This window comes from Phasianus colchicus, chromosome 3 (assembly GCF_987193195.1).
Source record: "Phasianus colchicus chromosome 3, bPhaCol1.hap1.1, whole genome shotgun sequence".
NCBI classification, from domain to species: Eukaryota; Metazoa; Chordata; class Aves; order Galliformes; family Phasianidae; genus Phasianus; species Phasianus colchicus.
The window spans coordinates 5,279,709-5,295,890 of NC_143438.1; the positions used below are offsets into that span (position 1 = coordinate 5,279,709).

Sequence of the window (16,182 nt, forward strand, 5' to 3'; positions counted from 1 at the left end):
TTAAGCATAACACATCTCAACTTATGTTCTTAAGAATTCTTTCTGTGGCAGGTTCTCTTAAAAAAAACATAAAGATGACAAGGCAAACATAAGCTTGATGTGTTCTGACATCTATTTTGGGGACCTTATCACCCAAATAGGAAAAATAACTTCGCAGCTGAGTTACTTCAAAATCTGCACTTCATGGAAGTAGTAACTGGATGGAACAGGGAGCACTGAACAAAATACTTATCTACCAAATCTAGGGATAATTCTATGAGGCAAAACAAGCCATGTGTTTATAAGGGCAGATTTTTTTTTTCTTTTATAAACAAAACCTGCTGATACCAATATATTCTGGAGTCAATATATTCTCCTGGCTTTGTTTTTTCTGTGTGTGATCTCACAGTAATTTTATTGCACTTTAATGCATTTTAGTTACTTGAATGGTATGAAAACCACTAAAAGTTTGTATATGTCCATAAAGAGGACAGCAGTCGGTCAGTGCTTTGATTATGCTGTAAGTAGTTATGAACAGGAAGAGGAGTCAACACATCATACAAGCTTGTATACATATTGTATTATACATATACAAGCAAGATACAAAACAGCCTATAATTACATGAGAAATTGCTCTATATGCAGGAGAAGGAAATTAAGAGAGGCCTGAATCCTGCTTTTTCTTTCCTATATGTTACTGAAGTTCAAAAAGCCCAAACAAAACCCTAGACAGTTAGCAACCTGATTCGGAAAGGTATTTTTACTTCCTCTACAGACTGAAACAAGCCAGTAGAGAGCCATGTCCTCAAAGGACTCAAAGATGAATCCTAAGAAAAAACACAAATAGTGACAATAAGAATTTTACTTACTTTTAGTCCAACACAGGACACAAACTATGTTCATGCATACTGAAATAGCAGCAGACAACAACTACAGTACACATTATTAATGGACCTGCTTTTCAAGTTATTAAGAGTGCATATAGTTTGGGCTTAAATTGTTCAGTAATACCCACAGTAAGTCATGTTTCAAAGCTCACTTAAATTAAGATAAGCCATATCATTTCTGGCTACTGTCAAATTTGAAGTAGTGCTTTACAAAGATGCACACGTGCTTTTGGCTTCTGAAAAATCAATTCAGTTCATTTAGCAAAGCTTTAAAAATAAATAAATAAAAAGGACACTTTGGGGGTAGATTTTTCTTTGGTAGTTGAAAGTAGATTCCTAAACCTGCAGCTCAGAACCAGAGAACCATTACTGATGAATGCTGACTGCTGTCATCCTTAAGCTGAGGATGCTGCTCTTTATGAAAACCTGTTACATGAAGAAGTGTTGGGAAGAAGCTTGAAATAAGTATGTGATACAGAAATCTAACGGAACATATATGGGGTGGAGGTGAGACTGTTGTGAAAAGCATGTCACTGTCTTCCCTTCAGTTTCCCTCCTTTTATGTGTGAGTATTAAAATATCACCATATGTTTTTGGCATATATGTTTTATGTATTAAATTAGCAAGTTTATAAATTCTTAACATTTTCAGGAAGGAAGAACAAATGAAAGGAAAGTGTCCAAAGTTCACACTGTAACAATAAGTATCTCTTCATTCCTGCTGTTCCTATTGGTTTGCCAGTGTGCTTCTGCTCAGTCCAAAAGTTTCTGCTTTAAGGCTGTTCTTTATCTCCACTCTTCGAGCTGCTGGTTGGGATTTTTTCAAAACTGCAGGAACCTAAGCAAGAAACAAAATAGCCTATGATTACATGAGAAATTGCTCTATATGCAGGAGAAGGAAATCAAGAGAGGCCTGAATCTTGCTTTTCCTCTCATTTTCAGTAGGGATGAGACAGATACTGTTCTTTCAGAACATTTCTCCAAGAAAGTACACGCTGCAGTCGGTCTTGAGCAATGCTTGAGGACAATCGTGTTACTTGTAGCCACAGTTGGCAATTAACAATGAACTACTTCCATCTGCCTCTTAATGGCAAGAGAGGGAGGGAAGAAAAGGAGCCTAATCTGGGTCTCTCCTTCGTCACTTGTAGAAACATAACTTTTGAATCCACTGATACTCTTATCACAATTATTAGAGAATAGAATATAGACAGACAATACAGTCCACTAACTTTTGGCAGCAAAGAGTAGTGAACAAGGAAAATGACTCATACACATTTTTTCTTCTTTGATGACTGCCTCCTTGGAAATCTTCATATGTCTTGGTGACATATGGCTCAGTGATGCTATTAGCACAAATGGCAAGGACAGCTGCCTTGCATGTGAGAAGCTACTGCAAATTTCTAAGCACTGGGACATCAGAACCACAGCACCATTCTTCAGAAAGATGTTGCGGCTGGTACCTGTCCTTATCTTCCTTTTATCTTCATCTCTTATGAGAAAGGGATCACAGATCCAGTGTTAGCATGCAGGTGGGAGGAGGAGAGCAGCATCCCTTATGTTCCCCACTAAGAAGAGACTGCTGCAGCAGCTGAGAAGGCAGGTTATGGCTGCTTCTCCCATAATCCTCAGCTTCCCTCAGGCTCCTACACAGAAGTAAACAAGGCATCTCTCAAAAGCCTGCAATATCTTACTGCTCAGATATACTGCACCAGTATTCGGCTTTCCACCTCATTCACTCCAACCAGGGAGAACCTTTTTCATCAAGACAAGGAAGAAAGACATAGCTTCACTCCTCACAAGCTCTATGATCCACCCCTCTACAACTGCACGTTTCCTCCTTTAGAGATGAACTGTATACACGCTCTGAAGCAGAAATCCTAGGCAACCATACATACATGAGGAGGTAATGAAGGTTCCAGGTGCCGCCCGAGGAAGGAAAGCAAACGCCGCCATATCAGGCCACTTCCCAGGAACATAATCCCAGTCACCAGCCAAAAGATTCTGGGGTCCTAAAAGCAGAATGACACCATTAGTAACATAATTCTCACTTCAGAAAAGCAATTATCCAAAGAAAATCTCTCACTCCCCACCAGCATTCTTCTCCTTTACGTGAGGAAAGTGGTAAACTATCCTTAATAGCCAAAACAAAAAAGGAAAAAACAAAAAAGAGCTGTTTCATAGCAAACCTATTTGGGAATCAACCCAATGTATTTTTTCTCTTTTATTGTCCAAGGCAGCTTTCCTTCTCTCATTGGGAGTTTGGAAATTCAACCATTTCTATTTAACGTATTTGGAAAAGAAGAGGTCTTTCTAGTTTTCCTGTTGTTTTTTTTTTAACATCTCTTTTCAAACAACACATACAATTGCAAATACTATCACCAGTCTGAGAATAATCACGTAACTGACAGTACAGCATTTCCCTCTGGTGTGCCGGGATACCTTGATTATTTGCCAGACAGGAAGGCTAAGCTGGGCTCTTCAGAAGCAAAGCCATTGTTAAAGAAAACTGAACATTGTTTTACAGTCAGTCCGTACTTAAGCATGCTTTTATTGTTTCTTTTATAGACAAAAAAGCCTGTAATATGGTGCTACAAGCCATGAAATAATTTGCTTTCAAAAAGATGACTGCACTAATGTGAATTACTGTCTTAAAGACAGTATTATTCTTATTTTGCACACTAACATAAATCTGGAGCTTTATCTGTGGCAAAAATTGAGTCTTACTGAATGTAAAACGAACTATAAGAGCAGGGAATGAATTTTATGTCATTGATAAAAGCAATGCTCATTCCTTACCTCTTCAAGAGATGACTCCAAGTTCATACCAAATGCAACTCCTATGAGTCCAAAGAGTGAAAGAGAGAAAGTCCCCATAGTCAGTTGCAAATTCAGCCTCATCATCACATTACGGTGGCTAAAGAAGGAAGAAATATTTGTAAGGGGAATCCAGAAATTATCTGCTGCATACATTCTTAAATTCCATACAGCACGTATCAAAAATAAACTACAAAAAGACATGCTAAAATTAGGTTGCACAGGATCAAATCATGAAATGAAAGCATAAGAAGGCTTCCACTTTGACACTGCTGCATCAATATACCTCTAATACAGAAGGTTGTGTAACCATCAGCATACTTTCTGGCATCACTTGCTTTTTAGAGGTACATGCACAGAATAACAGTAAAATTCCAAGGAACTCTCTCTGTCCCTCACTACCAGATGGCTGAAATTTACGTGAGTATTCACAGTCAACAAGAGGTTTGTTATTTTGCAAATTAATATGCTTACAAAGAAGCAGAATAAGTAAATGCTGCAGACTATAACCTTAAGCCTGTTCTGAGCAATTCCATTTTCAGCTCTTGCCATAAAGAATTTCCGTGGCTTCCTGATGCAGCATCCACCAATTATTTCTACAGATAACTCCTCAGTAAACAGGAGAAAGATATCAAAATGTAACCTCAAATACAACGTGGCATGCACTTCCAAATGCAAGCTACAATTATTTTTCAGTTAAAAACTAATATGTAGTAAACACTGTAATACAGAGAAAGAAATACAATCATTCATTCTTGAATCACTGCTTAAGGTGATAATGCAACTTGGACTGCACATCTGAGTAGCCCAGACAGGCTCTTATTTCAATATGAATTTCAGTTCTGCTTACTGCAAGTCCATTCAAACCCTCATAAAAACAGAATTCTCCACCCTTCAGCAGTGATCTGAGAAAGAACAGGCAGTGTTCTGTTCAGCTTTTGTCAGTCCAACAGACAGCACAGCTAACCTGTCCAGGTTGATAAATATTATACTTTCTGAATCATCAATCAGTACTCTGAGCTCACGAGCTTCATTCGCAAGATCTTCTGCCTGTCTGTAATAGTTCTCCAGCAGCAACTCCATTTCTTCTGCATGGTCAATCCCAGATGTGCTCTCCTCACTGTGAGAAATAATTTATAGTGTATTATCAGTCATTAAGACGAGGCCCATTAAAGAGTTGTGAGCAACAGTCAAGAGTGCTATCTGACACCAGACCTCAAAATCCAAAGCTTGAAATTGAGAAAGGAGCCTCCACTAACGTGTACAGCATAAAATGCTTTCCCTACTTCCCATCAGCTGATCAGTACAGGCAGTCAGTTGTTTTGAGTTAGCATTTGATGTGCTCAAGGCATGTATAACAACATGAAATCTAACCTTTTCATATATAAGTTATGAAGCACTGACATTTTTGAAAGGAGATAATTTCTTGGTGCCCTCAAGTGGTGGAAGTTAATAATGGTGCAGTCAAAAAGTCCAAGAACTAAAAAACCAAGTCAGCACATGATTACATGGTAAAGGATGTGATTTGGGTATGCATTCAAACAATTCAGTTGTGAACAGTTTTAGCTATACTTAGTAATTATTGCACAACATTCTTGTGAGCATGAAGCTGCCTATAAAGGTGAATGTCAAACAGATGATACTGCTCTCTTAAGTGAAGTCTGAGCGACTTTGATGTTACTGTATGGTCTAGGATATGGGAGTCCAACCTACTGACATGCCTGGGTCACACTGAATGAAGAGGAACTGCCTTGGGCCACATACAAAATGTATAATATAGTATAATGTAAGTAACACAATATCATTAAAAAAAAAAAAATATTATTAAAACATTTAAAAAGAAGGCAACAAAAACGTAAAAGTAACAAGTTGGACACATATGGTCTAGAATGCCAAGGCAGCAGCCTTCTCTAGAACAGATACATAAGTTTATGGTGGTGTGTTGGATTCTTCACCACGTAGACAAAAGCTGAGGTACCCAAGATCCAGAAGAGACCAGAAATTAGCAGAAAAGCCAGGAAGGTTTTTCACCTTCTTTTTAACTTTTTGGAATGGCTTCTTTTCTTTAAAGCGACTAAACTTTCTATAGAAACTCTTTCTGGCATTGCTGACACTCTGAAATGGTTTTCCATGAAAGTCAGTGGTATATCTTAAGAATCAACATACTAAAGACCTTGTATCTCACTTAAGAAGCAGAAATCTTAAGTTAGCCAGGCTGATTTCCAAGTCCTACAGAACTAGAGGGTCTTTTATCTCATGCAGAGGAGCTAGGCTGGGGATCTGAAAAGCCTCAGAGTACAATCTGCTATATTACAGATTCATTTCAAGCTCCTATTTGATGAGTATCTTTACATATCTTTATACTGGTTCATCTGTGTGTGCAAAAAAGAAAACAATAGCCATAAAAACTTGAAAACAAGTGCCATCTGATCTGCTTTCAGAAATTACACTCCATCTGTCTCATAAATCTTTGACACACTACTGTTCCTCACAGAACATAGGATGTTTGCCTCATCTTTTCCTTCTGGGCTCAGCTCATCATTCCTGTTGCAAATGACCTCTGATGGCACCAACATGCCTACTATGCATGTTCCTTCAGACCTCTTCAGACAGGCTTCTTGATTTCATCACATATCACACACCCTTTGTGTCCTGGGGTCAAAAGAGCTGTCCACACACTGCCAGGCTGCATGCAGAGACACTGTTCTGGACAGTATTTGCAAGTGTGCCTTACGCATGGACTGTCTCACAACATCCTGCTGCATGGCTCCAGCACTCTTCACAACCTCACGTCACCTCTTGTAGTCTCATTCAGTGGCCACGTCTTGCAGAAAGTACTTCACCTTTCTCCTTGCATGAGAGAGCAAGGTGACCTTAGTATCTCTTCTTGGTGTTCCCTACACATTTTGACTATGAGATTTGCCAGCAGCTCATATGAAGGCCAAACAAGGGCTGATAGCAAAAAGGCAAGACAAAGACTTAGAAACAGCCTGGAATTCAGAGCCTTCCCAGATGCATCACCATTCCAACAGATGCATCACAAGTGCAAACCACATCCCACTTCCAGGATACCAGTTTTCTATCACATGTTTAGACTAAGCTGTGCAGGGCAACAAACTTATTTCCTGATTTCACACAGTACTGTGTGAACAGTATCAATATATCCACGTACAGTGTGGTTAAGCAGAAGTATTACCAGCAGTTTCTCCAAGGACCTGAAAGGTATTTTTCACTGTCTACTTAAAAAGATAATGTCTACGTCCAAGATCTAAAAACTGTTCAGCCCAAAACAGTGGAATCTGACATACACTGTCTTCTTCCTTTTCAGTTTTTGTTAAAGTGACTTGTGCTGCTGCGTGTCATCCTTCATTAGGACTTGAGAGAGTGCAAGTTGTGTGTGCATTTTTCTTGAAATGCTGTTCTTAAGTGCATTTACACAATCATCAAGATCACCCTCATGCAAGTTCTGCTAATGAGCAATAAGCTGCAAGCAAGGTGTTCAGAACACTCCTAACAAAAGAACTGGTGTCTGACCTGTTCAAGACAAGTTTTAAAAACTTGTTTAAAAACTTTGGTTTGTTGATGAAATCAAAGACAATTCTCCCAGAACTCGTTCATTTGTACTGAAAAATAAAATCTGCTTTTTCTTCTTCTGCCACCTGGCCCACATCCCACATACTAGATGGACTGGCCTGCTATGTTACGAGCTATTTGAAACTATGCTACTGGAGTTCTTTTCTAAAATAGTAGATAACCATTTGTGAATTGGCAAGCATTAAGGCTTAAAGAAAATAAAGAAGTCTTTTTCTTTCTTTCTTTCTTTTTTTTTTTTTTTTTTGGAGGGGATCATTGAGATCACTATTCAAGTTCTCCTTAAGCAAAACACACTTTTTCAAAAGTATCTGGTTTCATAATATACATACAATACTTGCGGATCAGTCCATTTAGACAGACAGAGCTCTTCAATTAACTCTTCTTCATCTAAGATCTCCAGAATTGTTTCTTTGAAAACTTTAAGGTCTGTTTCCAGTTCTGATAAGCTGAAGAAAGAACGGGCAGAAGGTCAGTAATCCCACTGGCACCAACACACAGAGGTCATTTTTAGAAGACTCTGATAGCACCCTTGCCAGTCTGAATACTCAGGGAAGAGTTCTTTAGAAGGTTTTGAGAGCTGCTCTAAAAAAAAACTTTTTAGAGACCTTACGTTCAGCAGTGGCAGTGATATGAGAACCAGAGAGCTACAAACACAGCTGAAAGAGATTCAGCTGTATTTTCCAGATATATTTAAAAGAAAGAAAAAAAAAAAGAGCACTCTGTGAGCAAGTAGGAAAAGCATATTTGCACTGACCATTAAGACAGGCTAATAAAGATACCAGTGTAACTAGTATTAGTAACCACAAAGCACAGAACCAATGGCTAGCTGGTTTTACACTATGGGGATTAAAATGCTATTTTGTTTTACTAGATGTTATTTTGTTCTCTTAGATGTTATTTTGTTGTATTAGGTGTGTTACTTAAGAAGCTCGTCTGTATTTCTGACAAATCAGAATATATTTTCTGTTTTTCCCCATATCACTAAGTATTTCCTATATTGTTTTTCACATTTACAAGATGCACAACACAGCATTACAGTAAGCTATTAAATTCATAATAGATATCATTTTTCTATGGTCACCTTCTAGTCTCTGCATAGCTTATTTACCTCTTGCCATTTTGCAGGAGAATGTGGAGTTTACTCCTATCCACAGACAAAAGCTTGGGATCCACTAGAGCTTCCAGTGTCTCAAGGATCTGAGGCTGCAAAGTATTAAGTCTCCCTTGCAGTCTGCTGATCTAGATAACAACATGATCCTTCATAAGAATTAAACAATCCCTTTAGAGTGGCTTGGGCAACTGACTCGACTGTCTAAATACAGAATTCACAGTAATTGGCAATTAATACAATCTACTTTCAAATGCCCAGGCAATACTTGCTGCATGGATTTCACATGCAGTTTATCTAGAAATGTTACATTACTAGCTAGCATAGATTCTAAGGGTAGCTTGAACTCATTGCCAAGAAGCTCTCAGTGCTTCTGCACAGCATTCTATTTCAACTATAACTTAGAAACTATAACTTAAAAAGATACTCTAATTAGCTCTTTGTTTTTCCACGCCATGACGAAGCCTATTGCATCCATATCCAAGTTGTTCCCTCAATGAACTTTTCAATTAGCACTTTTTAGAGGAGGAAATGGAAATACACAAAACCTTAAAAAACACAACACCCCCTGTGACCTCCTACAATAAGCATGGAATACATACACAATTATGGATGTATAAATGTTAACATAAGAAAAAAATCAATGTTTTTCCTATGAAGCAAAAGCTTCAACACAACTTAAAATGCAGACAGCTCACCCGGTACTGCAGTATTGCTTCTATGGCTCGGAATTCAAAGGGCAGGGAATATGTAACTAGTTGACCTTCCCCAGACAGTTGAGATGTTAGTTCATTGAAGAGCCAATGTTCCAGATTTAAATTACGATAGTCTAATATCAGAAGAAACTCCGGTGTTATGACAGCCTTTAAGAACTGAAAAAGACAGAATACATGTAGAAGTCTGAAAAAAAAAACAACACCAAACCTCTGAAGATTTCAAACCTTGTTATTATGTAATCTAGACTTAGAGAAAGGCACTCTTCGAACACCTTTTCAGGCAGGGAAATAACAGAACCTCACTAACAGTGAGCTCCCAGTGCACTCCAAATTGTTCAAATCAATCCTGCACTAATGGGGTATGGTCAAGGAGGCAGAGCTCCAAACATATTTGCAGTTGGATTACACATCACAGATAGCTGCTACAAAAAGAATTGCATAAGGAAATGCAAGAGAAAGCTAAGATGGTTCAAGTTTACGCTGAGTTACAGGGAAGTCGTTACCTCCATTCTCATGATGATCCTGTTGTTCCTAGTTGCAATGCTCATAAGGTGCTGAAATCTTAGATCTCGAGCTTGAAGACCCAGTTCCTGGTACAATTCTGTCTTCTTCTTCTCTATCATAAAAATATTTTTATATGAAAATGTTTAGGGGACAAGCATGCATCCCCTGAAATTGCATTTTAGTCTGCTACTCAGTCTAACAAAACAAAAAAAGCTGTGCAATCTTTAAAACTGTTTTCATCCCACTGATTGCTCCTTGAAATTGATTTTTTTTAGGAAGTTTAGAAGATTGTATCTTGAGTGGAAAGAGAAAAATTATAGATGTAAGTAAAGAAGAATGCCACAATAATTAATATAGTGTCAGAAGTGAAATGGTTGGTTTGTGAAAGCACAAGTAATTCCATAGGAGGGGAAACAGCAGAATAGGAAAGTAGCATGCTGGTTAAACAGCAGAAAAACAAAGAATGACCTTCCTAGGATGGATCATGTGTGTTACTTTCAATATGAAAATTAAAAATATACGAATATTGAGATGATGAAGATGCTATGAAAATCTACAGAAGGTAGCAAAGCAGAGGAAGCACTGAAACACGCCAGATTAATAAAATAAACAGTGAAGTAGCTTGAATGTGATTTTCTACCCAACGCAGACACTTAACTGAGTTTTAAGCAAGAAGAAAGAAGAAAAAAAAAGAAAACACAACAAAAAACTCACCAAAAAAGGTAGCATTTCCCTCTTTGTCAAGCTTCATCTAGAGGAGTAGAAAAAAGGGGAAAATAAGCTATGAAGAATAACTAACTTCTTATATTTTTCTAAACTGTTCATCTCAACTAAGATTTTGCAGCCACACATTGCACTGTGTGCACAAAACAAGCGTATGAGGACCTTTACATCCAAACCTTGGGAAGGTGGCAATTTACAGAGGATCAGACATGCTGCAGCATAAGAGGGTACCTTACATTTCGGATTATTATACTCATGGAAATAGCAAGATACGTTTTAAAAAAAAATTAAACATAACATTTAAAAAATAATGAATAAGACAAATGTGGTAGGCAGGCCCTATGCCAAGTGTTGCATTCAGTTTGCATCCTTCTTAGCATTTGTCATTTAGCTTATTCATTTCAGACTTTTGTCTCCCGGCAAAATTATTTTAATGGAAATAATTGAGGCTTAATTATAGCTTGTTCTCTTGCTTATAAGCCACACAGCTTAATTCCTTATTAGTGGCTTCAGAAATAAAACTTCCACGACCAAAACACACCTAAGCCCACGCTCCAGCACAGCTGCAACACAAATTACACGGGCACACGGATCCATATGCATGGATCTCACAGAATGACTGCATAGGAGCCCTTGCCTATACAAACTGAGAACAGCTGCCTCATTTTGAGGAGTTTGTTTGTCCCCAGCCCCTACCTTTGTTTAGGCTTACAGTTAACGTGACATGGGAACAACATCTGTGAAAGCCACTAGTAAGCCTCAATAAGAATGGCAGTACTTTTTAAGGGCTTATTTGTCAAGTCAGATAAGGCAAGAGAACATCCAGCAAACACTTTCTCTTGGAAATTCATCCTGGTGAAACCACATCTGGTCCTCAAATCAGAAAACAGCTCAAAGCAACCAGAACATCACCGAACCACGGAATGCACCGAGTTGGAAGGGAAACACAAGGATCATCACATCCAACCCCTGAGCTGGGAGGGACACAAGGATCATCACATCCAACCCCTGAGCTGGAAGGGACACAAGGATCATCACATCCAACCCCTGAGCTGGGAGGGACACAAGGATCATCAGTACTTCTGCTACCCGCCTGTACTCACCACCGCAAACACAGGAGATACGCTGGCTAAGGTGGCTTGAGAAGCTTCCGTAGTGAAACGCCGGTAAAGTTTACCTGCAGGAAGACAAGCCGTTCCGCTGCCAGCACCGCCGGAACCCGGCACAGCCCGCCTCACCCGCCCGCCTCCCCGCCGCCGCTCACCAGCCCAGCGCAGCCCCCGAACGCCCGGCGGCGCGGCAACCCGCTGAGCACGGCCGGAACCCCACGGCAGCCCCGGGGCGGCCCGCAGGCGGGACCAGCCGCGGGGTAGAACCGGCAGCACGGCGCGGAGCATGGACGCACCGCGCCGCCACAACGCGGCCCGACCCGGCTCCCTGTGCGCAGCCGCAGCCGGGCTGCTCTGGGCGGAGCGAGCTGTACGGCGGCTCGGCGGTGCGGAACCGTGCTTCACAGGAAGCGTTGAGATCGAATCTTTGGTCTGTTTCTGTGTCTGGGATACAGGGACAGCCTGGTTGGATGGGGCTTATGGAATCATAGGATCATAGAATGGCCTGGGTTGAAAAGGACCACAATGATGATCTGTTTCCAACCCCCTGCACCGTGCAGGGTCACCAACCAGCAGCCCAGGCTGCCCAGAGCCACATCCAGCCTGGCCTTGAATGCCTGCAGGGATGGGGCATCCACAGCCTCCTTGGGCAACCTGTTCCAGTGCCTCACCACCCTCTGGCTGAAAAACTTCCTCCTAACATGCAACCCAAACCTCCCCTGTCTCTGTTTAAAACCATTCCCCCTTGTCCTATCACTATCATCCACCCATGTAAACAGCCGTTCCCCGTCCTGTTTATACGCTCCCTTCAAGTACTGGAAGGACACAATGAGGTCTCCCCGCAGCCTTCACTTCTCCAAGCTAAACAATCCCAATTCCCTCAACCTTTCCACACAGGAGAGCTGCTCCAGCCCTCTGATCACCTTAGTGGCCTAACAGTGTCGTTAGTAGCACAGCAGCTTCTCTCAGACACGTGGTACATTAGGGAAGTTGGATGGAAGCGACCTGAGGGCAGGCACCAGGCCCTTTTTTTCTTCTCCAGGCCCCGATTCCACCACAATGTGTGTGTGTGTGTCCATAAATGTGCTGACATGGGCACGTGTTCGACATTCAGTAATGTAACATATGGAATTATGCATGCTTTGCACAAAGATAAATGACCGAACAAGGAAATGATTAACTAAAAACTTTTTTTTGCTTGTTACAGCATATACGTGTAGGCTGAGGCTAATATAATCTTTCAGTTTTAGGGTGAGGATACTTGAATGCAAATGCTGGCACCTGTACGCTGCATAAAAACACTGAAATCCATCACCAGGAATACTGGTATTTCAGCTTTTGGTTAACCACAGCAGGTGGCAGTGTGCACAAATTTAACTTAATACTCTTAGATGTGAGAGATGCTCAAACGAAACAAAACTTGGAAGTGCCAGACAGCACAGAAAATGCTGCAGGAGAGCAGGGAACTAACATGTACCTTTGCTGGCAACTACATGCAGCTTCTGTGTAGGAAATATCCAAATAATTTTCTAGGATGGTATCTCTGATAAAGCAGGATTTATTTGCAATTGCAATGGCGGGCCTCCTGTAAGCAGGAGAGTACACAGAAAACAGAGTGACATCTTTTATTCCCTATTCCCCGACGCTGATCTCCTTCTCCCCTAGTTCCTCACTGGCTGAGTAGTTCAGGTTCACAATCTTCTCGACGCTTCACTAAACATGGAAACACTGGACAAACATAAATTTTTGCTGCGTAAGTGTAAATCTGTAGTTAATTAATTAACTTATTCCACACCTGATCATTATTTTGCGGATATCTGCTTGTCCTTTTTACAAAGATAAGAAAGACAGGGGAGTATCCTGGTGCCTGCCTTCACATCCCAACGTTCCCATGGAGTGAGACAGCCCGGCCTTGTGTAGAGGCCCTGACTTCTCTGATGTTTGCTAAATCTGTTTTTCTTTTGCTGGGAGTTTCTTATCCTAACAGAAAAACTCTACAATATGTTTTCTAATCCCTAACAGTACACTCACATTGTTTGGAACATGTAACAACTATTCCAGTCTTGCAAGAAAGAATTAATCACATAATTCAGTAATAATGTTTCTAAAACATGCCGCTAACATATACAGTATTTTACTTCTTTGATCAACTATTTCTAAGGATAAGCTACAGAATACAAATGCATTATGTTCTACTTCTTCAAACCAATTGCTCTTTTTAATATCAAATGCAGAAACAACATTCCATTCCCACATCTGTAAACTGGATACATTTAGAATGCAAAAGATAGAGAAAGATCTGAAGAATATCAGACATTTATGCTTAATGAATTTGCAACAAGTCTTACCCAGCTGATGCTTCACAGTACTCAGTAAAAAGGGGAAAATATATTATCTGCTTGTTTTCTTTTGTTCATCTGTTATCCTGTCTGCCTTCACAAGAGAACTGTTGAAAATAAGATGACATAAATTCACAGCAAATACATATTGATGTGAATTCTGACATGTATGATGAAACAGGAAAAAGTGCCGTTAAGGATTGGTATTGAATCTCACTATATCTGTGTTAGGTAGTTATCATCATAATTGTCTGAAAGAGCGGACAATAGCTAAATATCATCTCTTATTTTTAGAGGTGAAGGCAATGTGTTGGTATGAACTGGCAGCCAGGGATGTGTTCTGAAGCACAGAGACAGTGTCTAATTGTACATCCCTCCCAGAGATTTACAGCTGCCTTCTTTTTACTGCAGGCCTACATAGCCATGAGCCACTGGTTGCTTCTGTTGTATGCATGTGTCAGTTATCTGGTGTCTCCTGTGATGCTAAACTCTGGAAGGAATATTCTATTTCATCATAATTAAAAAAATAAATAGAACAAGTCATCTGCTGCTTGTGGGACAAATGAGTGTGACAGCTATCGTCTATTTATCTTGAATGAGAGGATAGCTCTTGCACAGATTTGTTCAGCCATGAAATTGCCATCCAAAACACAAGTCATTTGTAAGGTTGAATTATTTGAGCAACTTGTTCCACTGCCAGGTGAATTTCACTGCAGAAGTGAAGGTCTGATCTGACAGAAGCTGGGATATGCGGAGGAGAAAATACAGAAATACCAAAGAAACAGAGGCACCAAAGAAAAGTACGCAGAGAAGGAAATCATAGATAGCATCAGAAAAGTTTCTAAAAATCTGTATTGAGAACTTTTTGGTAAAATTATGGCAGAAAGAGATACAGACTACCTCCCATTTTTATTATATCTTTGTTGGTTCTGTGCTCAAAGAAGACAAAATTTATACATTTAATTAGTCTTTTTTGCAAAGATGTGTCAGAACCTGTTATCCGTTTCTTCACCTGATTTGATGATCTTTGAGGTCCTTTTCAACCCAGGCTGTTCTATGATTCTGTGATTCTAAGTACTCACGGGAGGCTATTTTGTTCATTTTTTTTTGTTAAAAAAAAATAAATTAACAGATTAATCAAAAATCATACATTTGCTTCCAGTCAGTAGATTTGCATCTGGTGGATGTTTTGCATTGCTACATCCGAACATGATTACAGAGAGAGAAAAGGAAACACCTCAAGGGAAAATTAAATACATCATAATCATACTTAGAGTAATTTTAGCTGAAAGAGTCGGGAGTATTCAGCTCATAATCTCAGGTGCCTGGATTGGGGTTAACTGTTGTAACACACTGAGGAATCTTTGCCCGGAAAGCTACTTGACATTGCTTTCTTTACTGTAAAAAAGACTAGATGAAGGGTGTTTCTTACGTTTATGCTATCCATCTGGAATTTGTTTTTCCAAAAGAAACCATTTCCTTGTGTACTCTAAGGGCTTCCAAATCCTTTTCACTGTGTAACCCCTCTCCACCTCCTCTGCCTCAAGACTTGTGTCATCAAAAGAAGCAGCTTGAATTGTGAACTTCTAATTCCTTCTTTTAGCAAAAATAATTGATGCTGGCATTCTAAGTGGTTTTTGTTCTGGCAGTTCTGTAATACACACAGGTAAAATTGCTCTGACATGGGTTTTACAATTTAAAGCTGCATCAGATTTGTATTTCTTCCATGTAGTGTGTGCATGAGAGTTGAACCACCTGGTGTTTGTGTGTCTTCAACTGTCAGTGCAGACAAGCCAGTTACTCTTGAATTACAAACAGCAGCTACTATTGGTTAGTCTGATTTTTAGATAAGCTGGACAAAGTTGTAATTATTATATGTAATTCTTAGCATGCTGCACAATAGAACAAGCTGACATTCATTCCCTGTGTTTAGAATCCTTACTCTTACCGTACACTGTCAACCTTTTTTTCTTTGGGACTAGGACACGGTTATGCCTCCAAGACCTCATGTTTTGTAGTCATGGATCCTTTTAGTCAGGATCATGCACCAAGTTGCAAATCTCTCCTCATCCAGGCACAGCAGAGTTCTCAAGGTGTTTTGCTGAAGGAAGAGGGAACTTGCTTGATGCTATGCCCTTGTGCCACAGCTTGATGCTCATCACAGAGCATAATTGCCATCCACAAAAGTGATTGTAGCCTGCCTGGCCATATGTAAAGAGCAATAGTATTTTAAGTAACCCTATATGAAGTAACAGAGGTGTCCTAATGAATGCAAGAGTAAATTACTCTGGCACAAAATAGCAGGCAGTTGACGTATCACTACATGACTGCAGAACAGCGTGAAGACCATCAGCTCTTCTGTTTTTGACACAGAAGTAAAGCACGTTTTTAATACAAATTTTAATTTCAG

General features: G+C 39.8%; 1 protein-coding gene across 1 annotated transcript; it reads right to left on the reverse strand.

Moving 5' to 3' along the window:
- Positions 1–137: 137 nt before the first annotated feature.
- Positions 138–11,839, reverse strand: MRS2 (magnesium transporter MRS2). Its single transcript, XM_031610021.2, has 11 exons — positions 11,589–11,839; positions 11,428–11,501; positions 10,316–10,352; positions 9,601–9,713; positions 9,080–9,253; positions 8,382–8,512; positions 7,603–7,719; positions 4,647–4,799; positions 3,662–3,779; positions 2,761–2,874; positions 138–1,703 (listed from the first exon to the last, which is right to left on the reverse strand). Exons 1-11 carry the CDS (start codon positions 11,719–11,721, stop codon positions 1,593–1,595), a joined length of 1,275 nt encoding a protein of 424 aa, XP_031465881.1. The 5' UTR covers positions 11,722–11,839; the 3' UTR covers positions 138–1,592.
- Between the last annotated feature and the right edge of the window lie 4,343 nt (positions 11,840–16,182).